At 46.2% G+C, this 18068-nt stretch overlaps 1 protein-coding gene across 6 annotated transcripts in view; it reads left to right on the top strand.

The window, feature by feature from the left end:
- plxnb1b (plexin b1b) overlaps nucleotides 1–18068 on the top strand; it is a 243306-nt gene that overhangs the window by 155069 nt on the left and 70169 nt on the right. For 5 of the 6 annotated variants that reach the window (XM_080181723.1, XM_080181719.1, XM_080181721.1 and 2 more), the window contains exons 4-7: nucleotides 5909–6091; nucleotides 9201–9329; nucleotides 11183–11283; nucleotides 17658–17790. In XM_080181723.1, coding sequence (XP_080037849.1) covers nucleotides 5909–6091; nucleotides 9201–9329; nucleotides 11183–11283; nucleotides 17658–17790 — 546 coding nt within the window. Of the gene's footprint in view, nucleotides 1–3495; nucleotides 3981–5908; nucleotides 6092–9200; nucleotides 9330–11182; nucleotides 11284–17657; nucleotides 17791–18068 lie in introns of those variants that run through there. The other variant, XM_080181724.1, reaches the window with a different exon arrangement.

Raw genomic sequence — 18068 nt, 5'->3', positions numbered from 1 at the left:
GTCCCTGGTGCTGTGAGGCAGCAGTGCCAACCACTGTGCCACTTGTGTCCTTTTGACAAAGGTTTTTAAAAAATGTGTGGTTCTCAACCCTTAGTAAAGATTCGGGGAACTTGTCCCAAACCATGGTGTTTGAAATAGCTCCTCGGCCCTTGAGGCTATTTAGAGCTCCACAGAATTGTCACCCCTGCCAAACCAAATCGGACAAATGCCTGTTGGTTATTGCACCAAATCTGCCTTCCAATGACCACCTGAGAGCAAATATGGTGGCTAGGATTCCCCGCCCTCGCCCTCGTCTGGGATTCTCCACCCTCGCAGCTGGGATTCGCCAGTGCCATCGCAGTGAATGAAGGTTTGGCTGAGTGCCAAATTCTCCATTCTCGCTGGCAGCAGTGGCGGGGTGCGTGAAATCGGAGAATCATGACCAATTAAGTGAACAAAGATAACGTTACTTATTTATTTGTGTCATAAGTAGACTTAAATTCACATTGCAATGAAGTTACTGTGAAAATTCCCTAGTTGCCACACTCCAGCACCTGTTCGGGTACACTGAGGGAGAATTGATCATGGCCTGCATAGACAGTGACCCAAACCAGGAATTGAACTTGGGTCCCTGGCACTGAGAGGCAGCAGTGTGAATCACTGTGCCACCATTGCTGCCTACTTGTATGTACGTGTACTTATATAGAGCTTTTAATGACTCTCAGGACATCCTAGAATGTTTCACAGATAATGAAATGTTGTTGCTGTCACTGAGCACAGATTAATCTCAAAGGGAAGCAATAAGTTGAACATTCTGTGTTGCTTGCTGGGTTTAAACCCACTTGGATGCCAACTTGTGTCCAAACTTACTCTTGGTATAACAGCCAGGTAAAATAAAAATTCCATCTCAAGAATAATGAGCTAGAATAATGATTTATTATTTAAGTGTGTTAACCTGCACTGCCGTCCCAATCCCGATCCCCCACCAACTAACCCCATTCCCAAATCCTGTCTCTGGTGTTGGAAATGCTACTTAAATTCTCCACATGCTCCCTCTTCCAGGAAATTTCTCCATCGTCAGTGCTCTGTCTTCTTCATTGTCATAACCCCATTAAAATAATGCTGTTGCTATCACAGCCAACAAGGCACAGTTTGTGTACCCAGAACTTGCAGAATCATTTAATATTGGTTTAAGGCACATTTATCACTGAAATCCTACAGTGCAAAAAGAGGCCATTTGGCCCATCGAACCTACACCGACAACAATCCTATTCAGACCCTATCCCTGTGACCCCATATATTTACCCTGTTAATCCCCCTGACGCTAAGAAGAGTTTAGCACCTAACTTGCACATCTTTGATCTGTGGGAGGAAACCGGAGCACCCGGAGGAAACCCACGCTGAGACGGGAGGGGGGGATTTGCAAACTCCGCAGAGATACTCACCCAAGGCTGGAATTGAACCCGGGACCCTGGCACTGTGAGACAGCAGTGCTAACCACTGTGCCACCCACATTTACTTTCCAATCCAACATCTGGTCCCTGCTGGCTGTGAGGATATTATTGTTCAGTTTTTGTTTTGTGCTGTTCCGGCGAGCCAACACAGAGTGGAAACTTCACAAGATGCAACTTCCAACAATCATCGCTTATCGTTGCGATGATCATGGGGACTGACAAAGAAGGGGTACGACTAGTTTGGTTACTTGTGCGTGTGGTCACATTGAGAACACACACCGCTGGACTGGCACTTGTTCAGTTTAGAAGTCTCACTTCTTACTGTGTTTACCCCGGTCCAACGCCAGCATCTCCACATCATGATTTGTTCAGTTTGATCGAATAAAAAACTAGTTTATTTGTTAGTCACAAGTGAGGCTTACATTAACACTGCAATGAAGTTACTGTGAAATACTCCTAGTCGCCACACTCTGGCGCCTGCTTGGGTCAATGCACCTAACCAGCACATCTTTCAGGTTGTGGGAGGAAACCGGAGCACCCGGAGGAAACCCACGCAGACATGGGGAGAATGTCTGTGTGGAGTTTGCACAGTGACCCAAACCAGGAATCGAACCCAGGTGCCTGGTGTTGTGAAGTGTCAGTATTAACTGTGCCGCCTACATGAGGGAGACTTATGAGAGTGACATGCAAAGATGGACTTATCTGTAAGCCGATGTTAGCCCAGTTTCAGAGGGAATGAGAGGATAACTGAGGCCTGTGGTAATGGGTTTGTCAGCGAGGTTCCCCTAAGGGTGGTAACAAGGTGGGTGGGATGATGAACCAGGAGCGTGTGATGTTGTTGCAGTATGTTCTAACAGTGGCAATGGCTGCTGTGTTGGCAGGTTAAGATTGTTCGAGGGATAGAGAGTTGGATGGGGCTTGCAGAGTTGCCTCTGTCTGGCCAGTTGAGGTTCAGCCTCCGAGAGTGTGTAAATAGTAGCTTGAGAGATTGGTTTGGATAGAGACAGGCACTTTGATAGAGGCAGTTAAGTGAGTTTGATATAAGTTTATGTTTTAAGTTGATTTATTAGTATCACAAGTACAGTCATAGAGCAATACAGCATGGAAACAGGCCATTTGGCCCAGTCGGTCCATGTTGACTATGGTGCCCTCCCAGATAGTCCCACTTGCCCACGTTTGGCCCCGTCCCTCCAATCATTTCCCATCCATGTACTTAACCAAATGTTTTATAAATGTTGCTATTGACCCTGCCTCAATCGCTTTCTCAGGCAGCTCATTCCATATCTGCACCATACTCTGTATGCAGAAGTTGCCCCTCAGTCCCTTTTTAAATCTTACCCCGCTCACCTCAAACCAATGCCCTCTAGTTTTCAGTCCACTACTCTGGGGAAAAAGGCTCTGTGCATTCATCATACCTATGCCCTTAATGTCGGCTTACATTAACACTGCAGTGAAGTAACTGAAAATCCCCTAGTCGCCACACTCTGGAGCTTTTTCAGGGTACACTGAGGGAGAATTTAGCATGGCCCAGTGCACCTAACCAGCATGTCTTTCGGACTGTGGGAGGAAACCCACGCAGCCATGGGGAGAATGTGCAAACTCCGCACAAAACATGACCCAAGCTGGGAATCGAACCTGGGTCCCTGGTGCTGTGAGGCAGCAGTGCTAACCACTGTGCCACCGCACCACCCATACAGACACCCTTACAAAGTGAGCTTGTTTTCTTTTGAACAAATGGACTGTTCTGTGCAGTCGAGCTGCTTCACTTCTGCTGCTTTTATCAAATCCAGATTTGTTGGCATGTTTACTCCTTGACTTCTCTTTGCCTGGAGTGTCGAGCAGATTCTCCAATAAATTGGTTAATGAGGCGGGCGAACCTGTTTCTGCTTTGTCTTGTCAGGCACAAGAGGGAGTGGTGGGGGTCGCAGGGGGGGAGGGGGGGGAGAGACTTATCAAATTACGTGGCTAGTGGCAGCACGCTTCCTGTCCTGCTCTCTGCTAAAGAAACAGTGAGTTGGCAGCTTGAGGTGACCCTTCTCTCACCTGGGATCATTTTCTTGGCGCACAAGTCAGCAATGAGTGAGGAATGCTTCTGTGCAGCCCATTAGAGGGCAAGCAAATATTTAAAGAAAGCAAGTATAAAGAGAAAAGGATTGGACCAGAAGACTTGGAATTGGATCAAAGAAACAGATGGCAAAAGGAGTGGAATGGGGTTTTTTTAGATTAAAGAAGAAATGCAGCAAAAATTGAGGCTTTATGTTGGACATTTTAAAAATAATGACAGCGAGATGTTTGAACCGAAGTCCATTTCATCTCGAAACCGTTCCTATCGTGGCTGTGTTTGAACCTGTACAATCTGGCCACCACACAACGATGAATGGCAAAACCACGTAATTGAAACAGTCTCAGATTTCAACGCAAACTGGAGGAGCAGCATCTCATCTTCCGGCTAGCCGCTTTACCCTGCATTAAGTTGATCTTTCTCTAAATCCTAGCTTTGACTGTAACACGACGTTCTGCACTCTCTCCTTTCCTTCTCTATGAACGGTATGCTTTGGCTGTAAAGCACTCAAGAAACAATACACTGTATGTCAATACATGTGACAATAATAACTCAAATCAAATAGCCTTTTGGTCTCAACATCAAATTCAACAACTTCAGATGGTTTGCTTGACCCCTTTTGTTTTTGTTCCATTTTATTTAAGTTTTTATTGGTCTCTACCTTGTATTTCTGTATTGTCTTTCTTCATTTTTCTTCCCCCCCCCCCCCCCCACTCTTTCTTCCTACTTTATCCCCCCCTTCCCTTCCCTTTCCTCCCCCTTTGCTTCCCCTTTTCTATATTGTACTTAAAACTGCAGCAGGCGACGGTGCAGAGGGACCTCGGGGTCCTTGTGCATGAGTCACAAAAACCCAGCTTGCAGGTGCAGCAGGTGGTCAGGAAGGCGAATGGGATGCTGGCCTTCATAGCGAGGGGGATTGAATATAAAAGTAGGGAGGTCTTGCTGCAGCTGTATAGGGCATTGGTGAGGCCGCAGCTGGAGTACTGTGTGCAGTTTTGGTCACCGCACTTACGCAAGGATATTTTGCCCTCGGAAGGAGTGCAGAGGAGGTTTACTAGGCTGATACCGGAGTTGAGGGGGTTGAGCTATGAGGAGATGCTGAATAAACTAGGCTTGTACTCGTTAGAGTTTAGAAGAATGAGGGGAGATCTCATTGAGACGTAGAAGATGATGAATGGGATGGATAGGATAGAGGTGGAGAGGCTCTTCCCGCTCAGAAAGGACAGTAGGACTAGAGGGCACAGCCTCAGGATAAAGGGGGGGCGGTTTAGAACGGAGTTGAGGAGGAACTTCTTCACTCAAAGGGTGGTGAATCTCTGGAATTCTCTGCCCGTTGAAGTGGTGGAGGCTGCCTCGCTAAATATTTTTAAGACGCGGGTTGATGGGTTTTTGATAAGCGAGGGGATTAAGGGTTATGGGGAGAGGGCGGGAATGTGGAACTGAGCCACGACAGATCAGCCATGATCTTATTGAATGGCGGGGCAGGCTCGAAGGGCTAGATGGCCTACTCCTGCTCCTATTTCTTATGTTCTTATCTCCGCCCCCCCCCCCCCCCCGTCCCCCAACATCTTCATCTGTCGCAGCTAATCCTCTCATTTTAGCTTCTCTGCCATTTGGCCATTCACACCCTTTATTCTCTCTGTGGACTGCCATTTCTTCGGTTTCTGTGGCTATGACTCATTTTTCATCGCCTCACCCTACAGTATAAATATCTTCCGCTTTCTATGCCGTTTAGCTTTGATAAAGGGTCATCTGACTCGAAACGTCAGCTCTTTTCTCTCCTTACAGATGCCGCCAGAGCTGCTGAGATTTTCCAGCGTTTTCTGTTTCGGTTTCAGATCCCAACATCCGCACTAATTTGCTTTTAGCCTGAGGCTCCCACTTTCCGACTGCCTCCCAGGCAGGGCAAAGAGACGAACACGGCTCCTTGAAGGCCTGACTTGGCCTGGGATCAGCAGAGCTGCTGTAATTGACGCTTATGGTGACGAGAAATGGTTTGCTCGGTGCAGGAGATTGGCTGTGAAAAGTATGGACGGTGTAAGCAGTGGGGACTATGGGTGAAATTCTCCCATCCCACCCGCCGCGGGAATTGTATTGGGTTGGGGTGGACTATACGAAGGCCCATTGACTGTGGACGAAATTTTCCCATCTTGGGGCAAGCATGGTCAGGATATCCCACCCTGTATTTCATATTTTTCAAAGTTGAACCCAGTCACTGTGGGATTAGACTGTGTACAGGACCTGTAACACATGGCAGGAAGCAAATGGAAATGGACGCAGTGTTAGTTTCAGCGCACACCCCTGGGCAAGGGGAATTGTTTACCTTTCAAACTCCTTCATTTTAATTATTGATTCAACGTTCACCCTTTAAGCAATCTGATTGTGTTATTTTCCTTCACCTCTCTGGCTACAGGACACGCTAAATGCTTACCCGTGTGGGTACGACCACACGCCCAGCCCAATGGCCAGTCGCATTCCCGTCGAGGCGTCTCTGGTTCTCAAGGTTGCTGAGGGGCGTCTGGTTGCCGTGGCAGTGACCGTGGAGATGGAGCACACCATCGTCTTTGTGGGAGATGCTAAGGGGCACCTTCACAAGGTAAGAATAGATGCCAAGGATAAAGCCTGGAGAACAGGGGGCAGTGGTCTGTTTGACTAGCCAGAGAAACCCATCTCCAGGAAGGAGAGAATAATTGAAACACACTTTCTATCGCTAAACCAGCCAGCATTTTAAAAATGAGATTCAGCTTTTAACTGAAAGTGTTTTTTTTTTAGTTCTCCTTGTGCGAAAGGACTTGTCTTTCCACAGTTTTAGACATTGTTTTTCACATCTGTGGGACACCATAAGATTCTTCACAGCCAGTGAGAATTACTTTGAAGTTTATTCACTGTTAAATAGGAAAATACATCTCCCCCCCCACCCCCCCCCCCCCCCCACCCCCAGAAACCTTAATCCAACCCATACTATCACCTGCTGACGGGGGACAAGGGACAGTGTTAAATTATCCCTCACTGAACTGTTTAGCTACGGTTTGATTTGATTTCATTTATTATTGTCACATGTATTAGTACACGGAGAAAAGTATTATTTCTTGCATGCTATTGAGACAAAGCATACCGTTCATAGAGAAGGAAAGGAGAGAGTGCAGAATGTGGTGTTACAGTCATAGCTAGGGTGTAGGAAAAGATCAACTTAATGCAAGGTAGGTCCATTCAAAAGTCTGATGGCAGCAGGGAAGAAGCTGTTCTTGAGTTGGTTGGTATGTGACCTCAGACTTTTGCATCTTTTTCCCGACGGAAGAAGGTGGAAGAGAGAACGTCGGGGGTGCGTGGGGTCCTTAATTTTGCTGGCTGCTTTGCCGAGGCAGCGGGAAATGTAGACAGAGTCAATGGATGGGAGGCTGGTTTACATGATGAATTGGGCTATGTTCACGACCTTTTGTAGTTTCTTGTGGTCTTGGGCAGAGCAGGAGCCTTATCAAGCTGTGATACAACCAGAAAGAATGCTTTCCATGGTGCATCTGTAAAAGTTGGTGAAAGTTGTAGCTGACATGCCAAATTTCCTTAGTCTTCTGAGAAAGTCGAGGTGTTGGCAGGCTTTCTTAACTATGGTGTCGGCATGGGGGACATTACAGGAGGGCATTACAGCCACATTCAAGCCTGTCCACCCTCAGCTTTGCAGGGGTCCCTGACCCCATTCTTCCTTTAGACCATATACATCAAAAGCTGTCTCTCTGACTGGGGTTCTGACGAAGAGTGACGTTGGGCTCAGCATTAACTCTGTTTCGCTCTGCACAGACGCTGCTGAGCTTTTCTCGTGCTGTCTGTTTTTATTTCAGACTTTGTGTCTGCAGTAATTTGGTTTTATCTCAGAGCAGCAAATTCACCCCAGGCCAGCAATTACTCAATTCAACATCAAATCAGTAAGGATGTTGCAGGAGCAGTGGCAGCAACTTTCCAATCCTACTGAGATATCCTACTCAGTCCTACTCAAAATAAGGGGGGGGGGGGGGGGGGCGCAGTTTACATCAGAGTTGAGAGGAACTTCTTCACGCAAAGGGTGGTGAGTCTCTGGAATTCGCTGCCTGTTGAAGCGGTGGAGGCTACCTTGCTGAATATATTTAAGTCACGGGTAGATAGGCTTCTGATAGACATGGAAATTAAGGGTTATGGGGAGAGAGCGGGAAAGTGGAACTGAGCCACTTCAGATCAGCCATGATCTTGTTGAATGGCGGGGCAGGCTCGAAGGACTAGATGGCCTACTCCTGCTCCTGTTTCTTATGTTCTTATGAGATTCAGAGAATCTTTTATTCATTCACGTGACTGTAACTGGCTGGACCAACATTTATTGCCCATCCCTAATTGCCCTTGACTCCTGATTCAGAGCAATGTAGTTGACATTCAAGAGGACCTTGAGGACCTGTGTCCTAAGACCATAAGACATAGGAGGAGACCACTCGGCCCATCGTGTCTGCTCCACCATTCAATCATGGCTCATATTTTTCTCATCCCCATTCTCCTGCCTTTTCCCCCATAATTCCTGATCCCCTTATTAATCAAGAACCAATCTATCTCTGTCTTAAAGATACTCATTGACCTGACCTCCACAGCCTTCTGTGGCAAAGAGTTCGACAGATTCGCCAATGTCTGGCTGAAGAAATTCCTCCCCATCTCTGTTTTAAAGGACCGTCCCTTTAGCCTGAGGTTGTACCCTCTGGCCCTAGTTTTTCCTATGGTGGAAACATCCTCTCCACGTCCACTCTACCCAGGCCTCACAGTATCCTGTAAGTTTCAGTAAGATCCCCTCTCATCTTTCTAAACTCCCAACAAGTACAGATCGAGAGTCCTTAGTCTTCCTCGTACAACAAGCTCTTCATTCCAAGGATCATTCTTATGAACCTCCTCTGGACCCTTTGCAAGGCCAGTACATCCTTCCTTAGATATGAGGCCCAAAACTGCTCACAATATTCCAAATGGTGTCTGACCAGAGCCTCAGAAATACATTCCTGCCCTTGTATTCTCGTTCCCTCGACATGAATGCTAACGTTGCAGTTGTCTGGCTAATTGCCGACCAAACCTGCACATTAATCTTACGAGAATCTTGAACAATGACTCCCAAGTCCCTTTGTGTTTCTGATTTCCTAAACATTTTCCCATTTCGAAAATAGTCTATGCCTCCATTCCTCCGTCCAGAATACATAACGTCACACTTTTCCACATTGTACCCCATCTGTCACTTCTTTGCCCACTCTTCTAACCTGTCCAAGTCCTTCTGCAGCTTCCCTGCTTCCTCAGTACTACCTGTCCCTGTACACGTCGTTCTATCACCCGCAAACTTAGCACCAGTGCCTTCAGTTCTTCCTGAGGCACAACACTCGTCATCGGCTGCCATCTTGAGACCCTTTTATCCCCACAAAGCATAAATATTTCTTTTGTTTTTCCCATTTGAAGTTGATCGTTTTATTAGTATACAAATGATTAAACATTTTCTATAACTCATTCTGAGATATATTTATAATGAATTATTCAATGTATTTAATCTTATCCTTGGGGTCCTGTTTAATGAACAAGCCTGATTTCAATCTTGGGTCCCACTGAGATGAAGGAGAGTCAGTCACACGACCCACTCACTAGCCAAGGTTGCCAATCAGTGTTCTATTCTGTTGAGACTCATGAACATAGCAACTTGTTTTCTTCCACTGACATAGGTTTTTGTGAAGCCATCCGGAGAGGCAGAGCGATACTCGACTCTCCTCATCCAGTCCAACGCAGTAGTCAACAGTGACCTGGTGTTTGACAGCGAGCAGAAGCACCTTTATGTCACAACGCAGTTGAAGGTACGGAAGTGAAGCCTTTAAAAAGGGTTAGGGGCTAATATTGCTCCATCCAGCGACCATGGAACCGTTATTGCTGTGTGTGTTAGCGGAATGGAAGGGGTGGTGGTCACCATGTTTGGATTGTTGCTCAGAAAAAATGAAATTAAGACAAATCTATGTTATGATACAGTTGAGGAGTTGGACAATGCATCAGGGAACATTCTCAACATGGGATGCCCATATAGATCAAGCTGGAAGAGAAGGGACTTGATGGAGGATCGGGGATGAAAGATCAGATACGTTGATGTTACTCCCAGCCAGATGACGCAGAACAGAGCATTAACATGCTCCCTGGGCCGGTTTGGCTCAGTTAGCTGGACGGCTGGTTAGTGATGCCAACAGCGTGGGTTCAATTCCCGTACTGGGCTGAGGTTATTCATGCCTTCTCAACCTTGCTGCTCGCCTGAGGTGCGGAGAGGTTAAATCACCACCAGTCTCTGGTCATCTGGGGCTAAGGTGACTTTTACCTAACAGGCTCCCAAGTGAACATGTGCACATTTAACATAACAGCTGGAATTTTAGTGCCTCACCCATCCAGAACAATTGGCCTCGGGTGGGATCTTATGAGCCTCGGGTGGGCGAGGCGGTAAAATTCTGACAAATGTGCCTGCACAGAAATGCAGAAACGATATTTTGGCTTTTGCAAAATGAAGGGAAGGTTGCACATCGTGGCAGTCAGGCTTCCACTTGTGCAGTAGATAGTGTTTCAGAAGGAAACAGAAGGTTCAGTGTTCTGCTCCAATGCGGTTACAACACAGCAGGGGGGGGCAAGGCTTTCTGTGGAACAAATTAACACTTTCCTTTGATGCATTCTTCACAGGGCTTGAATCTAATTTCATGTTTGAAGCGATGTCCTTGAGTTAGTTTGTGCAGCTGCAGATTGTGAGGTTGGAGGTGGGGAGGGCGCGCGGTGTTGGGGAGGGCAGGGCAATTGCAGCAGACGATGTTATTTAGCAATAGCTGCATTGCTGGATACGGGACGGGGATTAGCAACTGAAGTTATTACAGCTTGGCCAGGACAGTGCATGTCCTCGCACTTTGGGCTTTACGAATTACTGGGTTGGGGGAATGGGCAGCCAATGATTCTCTCAAATCTTGATTTAATTTATTATTGTCACGTGTATTATTGTCACAGTGAAAAGTATTGTTTCTTGCGCGCTATACATAGCATACCATGTATAGAGAAGGAAAAGAGAGGGTGCAGAATGTAGTGTTACTGTCATACCTAGGGTGCAGAGAAAGATCGACTTAGTGCAAGGTAGGTCCATTCAACAGTCTGATGGCAGCAGGGAAGAAGCTGTTTTTGAGTCGGTTGGTATGTGACCTCAGAGTTTTAAATTTTTTTCCCAAGGGAAGAAGGTGGAAGAGAGAATGTCTGGGGTGTGTGGTGTCCTTGATTATACTGGCTGCTTTCTTGAGGCAGCGGGAAGTGTAGACAGTGTCAATGGATGGGAGGCTGGTTTGCCAGTGTTGGGCTGGGATGGGCACAGTAGAAAGTCTCACCAGCTTAAGATCCAACAGGTTTATGTGGAATCATGAGCTTTTGGAGCTCTGCTCCTTTATCAGGTGATTGGATTTTACTCACCTGATGAAGGAGCAGTGCTCCTTAAAGCTCATGATTCCAAGTCAACCTGTTGAACTTTTAACCTGGTGTTGTGAGACCTTTCAGATCAGAAGATGCATCAAAACTGTTTTGCTCTTTCTGGGGCAGGCAGTTGCTTTTCTTCCTTCCAAAGAGCAAAGTTGAACTGGGGGAAAGGTCCTCCTGTGGAAAACTGTTTCACTGTAACTGTGTTTCTTGGTTTTCATTGCAGGTGTTGAAACTTCCTGTGAGCGAGTGCTCAGAACACTTGGACTGCCAGTCCTGTCTTGTACCGAGAGATCCGTATTGTGGCTGGTGCATACTGCAAGGCAGGTGAGTCACAAGAGGAGGAGGCCTGGTAAATCCTATCCCGGTTGTGTCATCCTCATTACATGCTTGACCGGCCCAGAATTGCTACACTGCTTGTTTGGAGCCTGTATTTACTTGTCGCACAGGCTGACACACGTGTGCTGACAAAGTGTGGGAGCCTGCCTGGGAGCTCACCCCTCCCACCGGTGACAGTCACCTCCCTGTCCCTGGAAAACCGGCACTGGGAGCTAAATTTGGTCACCAGTAAAGCTGGGGCTTTTGAAGAAACTAAGGAAATACGCAAAGAAAAAGATGAACGCAGGCTTAAAATACAAAATGCAGCAGTGTATCTCCACAAAACAAAGTTTTAAATTTTTTTTCATTAATCACAAGGCTTACATTAACATTGCAATGAAGTTACTGAGAAATTTCCCATGTTGTCACATTCCGGTGTCTGTTCAGGTCAATGCACCTAACCAGCACGTCTTTCAGACTGTGGGAGGAAACTGAAGCGCCCAGAGGAAACCCACACAAATACGGGGAGAATGTGCAGGCTCCACACAGACAGTGACCCAAGCTGGGAATCAAACCTGTGTCCTTGGCACTGTGTTAGTGCGCTGCCCAGAATGGGAATGAAAACTAGAATACAACCACTGCAGGCCAGGCCACTAAGAATTGGCCAGGGTGCTTTTCCTTTGATCTCTGGATGTGATTAACAATAGCAAGAGTTTGATCATTGCCCATTCCAACCTGAACTATTTGCCAAGTCACTCCAGATGCTATTAAGAGGAAAGAGATTGACAGTCACATGTGTACCAAGTCAGGGAAGGGAAGACTGGTTCCCTCCCCTGAAACCTGTGAGCATTTTAATTAAATCCAACCATTTTATTGATCATTCCTGGTGCCAGGCTGCAGAGGGGGATCAGTTTCACACATACCACGTGAGATTTTCAGATTGAGAGGTGCTAGTCTGGTACTATACTCATTACTCTGTCTTCTCCTCAAACCTCATGTTAATGTCTTGTCAAATTACATTGTTAAGGTTTGTTAATTACATTATTAAGGTTTGATAATTACACTGTTACAGTTTGTTAATTACATTGAGGTTAAGAGGAGCAGATTTAGAATTTTGTAGAATTATAGAATCCCTACAGTGCAGGAGGAGACCATTTGGCCCATTAAGACTGCACCGACAGCAATCCCATCCAGGCCCTATCCCCATAATGCCACACATTTATCCTGCTAATCCCATGACATTAAGGAACAATTTAGCATGGCCGATCAACCTAACCCGCATATCTTTGGAGCGTGGGAGAAAACAGGAGCACCCAGAAGAAACCCACACCGACACGGGGACAAAGTCCAACTCCACACAGTCACCAGAATTGAACCCAGGTGATGGATGTCAATTGAGTATGTATAAATAGGGGATGGCTAGGGCACTGAGTTAAGTGGGAGGGAAGCCATGAGACTGAACAAGTCAATAAGCTGTCTCGATGGAGAAAAGCTACGTGTTTTTTAGTTTCTGCTTCATCAACCAGCTTGGATCCTTTTAACACTTCATAGGTGCCCCGAGTGCCAAAATTTGAACTTTTTTTATTCATTTGTGGGAGATGAGTGTCGCTGGCTGGCCAGCATTTATTGTCCATCCCTAGTTGCCGGAGGGTAAGTGAGAGTCAACCACATTGCTGTGATTCTAGAGTCACATGTAGGCCAGACCAGGTAAGGACGGCAGATTTACTTCTCTAAAGGACATCATGAACCAGATGGATTTTTCCGACAATCGGCAATGGTTTCATGGTCATTGTTAGATTCTTAATTCCTAGATTTTTTATATTGAATTCAAATTTCACCATTTGAACCCAGATCCCCAGAAGATTAATTGAGTTTCTGGATTAATAGTCTAGCGATAAAACCACTCAGCCATTGCCTCCCCCAAAACTCCACAAATAATATTAATGACAACATAGGAACTTATTTAGCAAGGATGCTGACATTAGTTAGCAATACCTTCTTTTGGAAAACTTCTCAGCCATGCATGGCAGGAGACCACAGCCCTGGCCACGCCCAGAATCCCTCCCAGTGCCATTGACGAAAAGTTGCAGTTTCAGGACTGATTGGGATCTTGTGCTTCTGCTGTTTGCACTCATCAGAGGATAAAACAAGATGGAGAGGGGTGCTTCTTGTAAAATTCTCCAATCTGGCCAGGAGTACATGAAACGGCATTTGCTTTCAGGCTTATCTGGGGAAGCTAATGATCCTACCAGCAGACTAAATTCCAAAAGAAGTCTCACGATGTGGAGTCCGCACGAGGAATCTGAGTCAAACTTTCAAAGCCAAAAGCTTTCAGTGACTGAACTAAGTGGGAAGTGGAAGGTGGATTTTCTATGAAAGTTTAATGAAAACCAATAAAGCTGATGTGTAAGAACATAAGTGAAGATGGAAGAGGGTTTTGATGTGATTACTAACCATTCACTGACATTATTCAATCAATGCAAGTTTCTGAACAGCAGATATTGTGAGGCAACTTGAGGACTATAATTTTTAAAAATTCATCCATGGGACATGGGCATCACTGGCTGGCCAGTGTCTATTGACCATCCTGAGGGGGGAGGCAATGGCAGAGTGGTATTATCGCTAGATTATTAATTCAAAAACTCCGCTAATGTTCTGGGGACCTGGATTCGAATCCCATCATGGCAAGTAGTGGAATTTGAATTCACAAAAAAGATCTGGAATTAAAAATCTATGCATGAGCATGAAAACATTGCCAATTGTTGAAAAAACCCATCTGGCTCACCAATGTCCTTTAGGGAAGGAAATCTGCCGTCCTTACCTGGTCTGGCCTACATGTGACTCCAGAGCCACAGCAATATGGTTGACTCTGAGCTGCCCTTTGGGGGCAGCTTGGGATGGGCAATAAATACTGGCCAGCCAGTGGCACCCACGTCCCACAAATTAATAAAAAAAATTAGTGAAGGTTGTCATTTATGGAATAGTATTGTTTGGAATCGTGTGTAGATTCTGGCACTTAACCACATGAAGGAGTTTGTTCCATTACAAGGAATTCGGACCCAAAGTTCCTCCTTCCTCTTAGGCAGTCCCTCCTGAGTCGAGGGTGATTTGTTTCCCCACTGTGTGATCGACAGTCTGTGTTATGGTGGGGACAGATGGTGGTTGGAGGAGGGGGTGGGTGGGGGTGTCCGCGTTGCCACCTGCTCCTTTCGCTGCCGACACTTGGCTTCAGCTTGCTCTCAGCAATGAAACTCAAGGAACTCAGCTCCTTCCTGGATGCTTTCCCTCCACTTTGGGTGGTCTCAGACTGGGATTTCTCGGATGGGGAATGTCGCGCTTTTTCAAGGAGGCTTTCTGTAGGTTCCCTACAGTGCAGAAGGAGGCCATTCAGCCCTTTGACTCTGCACCGATTCTTCCTGAGAGTATCTTACAAAAGCCCTTTGCCTCCATCTTACCCCTGTAACCTAACACATTTACCATGGCTAATCCATTTAACCTACATATCTTTGGCAGCATGGTGGCACAACGGTTAGCACTAATGCCTCACAGCGCCAGCGACCCAGGTTTGATTCCCAACTTGGCTGACTGTCTATGTGGAGTTTGCACATTCTCCCCGTATCTGCATGGGTTTTCTTTGCATGCTCCAGTTTCCTCCCACAGTCTGAAACACATGCTGCTTAGGTTCATTGGCCATGTTAAATTCTCCCTCTGTGTACCCGAACAGGCACTGGATTGTGGCGACTAGGGGATTTTCACAGTAACTTCATTGCAGTGTCGATGTGACCCTACTTGTGACACAAATAAATATACTTTAATTTTGGTCTATGGGATCAAACTGCCCTTGGGAAACAAACTGTCCTCTCCCCTCCTGGGACTCGCCTGCTGCGTTGAAGTTCCGAGTAGCGTCCTTGTTTCAGGAGCCTTGTGTCAGGCACGTGGACAATGTGATCTGCCCAGTGGAGCTCATCGAATGTGGTCAATGCTTTGATGTTGGGGATGTTGGCCTGAGCAAGAACACTGCTGTTGGTGTGCCTATCCTGCCAATGGATTTGCAGGATCTTGCAGAGCACTGGCGGAACTACTTCAGGGTTTTGCGGTGCTTGCTGTAATTGTCCATGTTTCTGAATCACACAGGCTATCACTACTGCTTTGTAGACCATAAACTTGGTTCTGGGTCTGAGGCCCTGGTCTTCAAACACTCTTCCTTGGGCAATCGAAGGCTGCGTTGGCATATTAAAGGCAGTGTTCAACCTTTTCATCAGTGTCTGCCCTTGTTGACAGGAGGCTCACAATGTTTGCAAAGTGGTCCATGTTGTCCAAGGCCCCTTCGTGGATTTTGATAACTAGGGAAGGCGATGGCCTAGTGGTATTATCTCTAGACTATTAACCCAGGAACTCAACTAATGTTCTGGGGACCTGGGTTCAAATCCCACCATGACAGATGGAGGACTTTGAATTCATTAAAAAATATCTGGAATTAAGAATCTATTGATGAAACCATTGTCGATCATCGGAAAAACTCATCTGGTTCACTAATGTCCTCAAGGGAAGGAAATCTGCCATCCTTACCTGGTCTGGTCTACATGTGACTCCAGAGCCACAGCAATGTGGTTGACTTTCAACTGCCCTCGGGCAACTAGGGATGGGCAATAAGTGCTGGCCAGCCAGTGACATCCATATCCCAAGAATGAATAAAAAAATACTGCTGTTTGATGGGGGGGATATGGAAAAGACCTTTATCTTACTGATGTTTAGTGCTCTTGTACACCTCAGTGAAGGTGTCGATGATGGTGTGGAGCTAGGCGTCCGAGTGTGCGCAGATGCAAGTGTCATTTACAGGACAGACAGGCCACCTTGAATCTGGCCTGTAGGCAGCAGAGGCTGAAGAGATCCCTGTTTGTTCTGTTGTTTAGCTACTTTCAAAACCTGGCTTGTTTTAATTGGAAAATAGAGGGGAATGTGAGCCAGCACATTGAGAGGAATAAATGAAGATATAAGCAGTTTATTTATATTGGACTGTAACCACTAAAGCAGAGGACAAGGGGGGAAAAAAATTAATAAACCTTCAGTGAGACAAAAGATCAGAGTGATTTCTAACGCATTGCAGAATAAAGAGTGCGTGGGATAAAACTTCAGTAAGTGGAGCGCTGTTCATTATTAACTTTGAAAGCGAGTGCTAGTTATTGGAAGATTAGAGGATAGCCACATAGATCGTCCAGTACTTTGTGAAATATGATGGTTCCTGCAGTTGAAGAAATGCCGTCGCCAAAAAAAGCAACTGGATGAAGGATGGTTGAATTGTGGAAGATAAGATATGCAAGGAAAAATTTTATGAATTCCAGTCGTGGCATTTAACCCATCAGGAATGCATGTAGGAAATTCTGGATTCTATCCGCACAATTTTTAGTCCATCAGGACAGCAGGTCACAGGGAGGGGTGTACAATGTTAATCTCCAATAAGTGCTCCAAATAGGCAAACAAAAGATTTACAAAGTTACTCCTCTGGTGTGAAATTTCAGTTCATTTACCTGGGAGAGAGGAGAAAAGTTTAGAAGTTTATTTATTAGTGTCACAAGTAGTCTTACATTAACACAGCAATGAAGTTACTGTGAAAATCCCCTAGTTGCCACACTCTGGTGCCTTTTCGGGTACACTGAAGGAGAATTTAGCATGGCCAATGCATCTAATCAATACGTCTTTTGGACTGTGGGGTGAAACTGGAGCACCCGAAGGAAACCCGCATAGACACGGGGAGAATGTGCAGACTTTGCACAGATAGTGACCCAAGCTGGGAATCGAACCCAGATCCCTGGTGCTGTGAGGCAGCCGTGCTGGTTAGGTGCATTGGCCGTGCTAAATTCTCCCTCAGTGTACCTGAACAGGCGCTGGAGTGTGGCGGCTAGGGGATTTTCACAGTAACTTCATTGGAGTGTTACTGTAAGTCCATGAAATGGTTAACTCTGGAATGCGCCCGGTGGGTCAAATGCATGACCTTTCACTTCCCATGCTGAACTCCTTGCTCAATTATCCGCAACGTGCATTCCAGTCACGGTAACTTTGATTACTGCCTCATACTGCAAGGTCAGTGGCTTTTTGAGATGGGAATGACATTTTGAGCGCAGGTGATGGACAGTAAACTGCAGCGTCTCTCTGCAATGTGCTTTGGAGCTCTTGGCAAAGCCCTGGATCTGAAACTGAAAGATCCAGTTATAATTCGCCGAGCATTGTTGCAATGCAGCAAATTATATTGCAAGCTTTGATAAAGGTCTTCATTTCAACAGAACTGCCCATTCCTTTCACCATCGGTGTGTGAACAGCTCCGATACCATAGCGTTTGATGAATACGTCGCCTGGCGTTGACGCGGTTTCCTTTCTACCGACAGGTGCAGCAGGAGGTCAGAGTGCACAAGGGCCGGGGAAGGCATTCAGTGGCTCTGGAGCTATGAGGAAGGTCGACAGTGTCTGACAGTGCAGACTTTGACGCCAGCTAATATCAGCAGAGAGGAGCAAAAACAGGTGAGAGTGTGAAATGAATGGGCTTGTCAGGATGCAGTCCACAGCAGATGTTCTTAAGCATCCATCTGGGGAAATTCCTCGCGGGATATGTGAAAAATAGGAGCAGGCTTTGGCATACGGCCAATTGAGTTTACTTCCCAGTACATTGCTCCAGATGCAGTTTAAACCATGTAACCTGTGTGGAAATGTGTGGGTCTTTCCATCATGTCTTTAGTGGTTTGTATTAGAACTTAATTGTCCACTGGCCCACAGGCCAATGCTCCAATTCACTCATGGGT

The sequence above is a fragment of the Carcharhinus amblyrhynchos genome, chromosome 3 (genome assembly GCF_965287045.1).
Source record: "Carcharhinus amblyrhynchos chromosome 3, sCarAmb.v2.hapA, whole genome shotgun sequence".
Taxonomy (NCBI): domain Eukaryota; kingdom Metazoa; phylum Chordata; class Chondrichthyes; order Carcharhiniformes; family Carcharhinidae; genus Carcharhinus; species Carcharhinus amblyrhynchos.
This window is presented reverse-complemented; position numbering and strand designations above follow the sequence as displayed.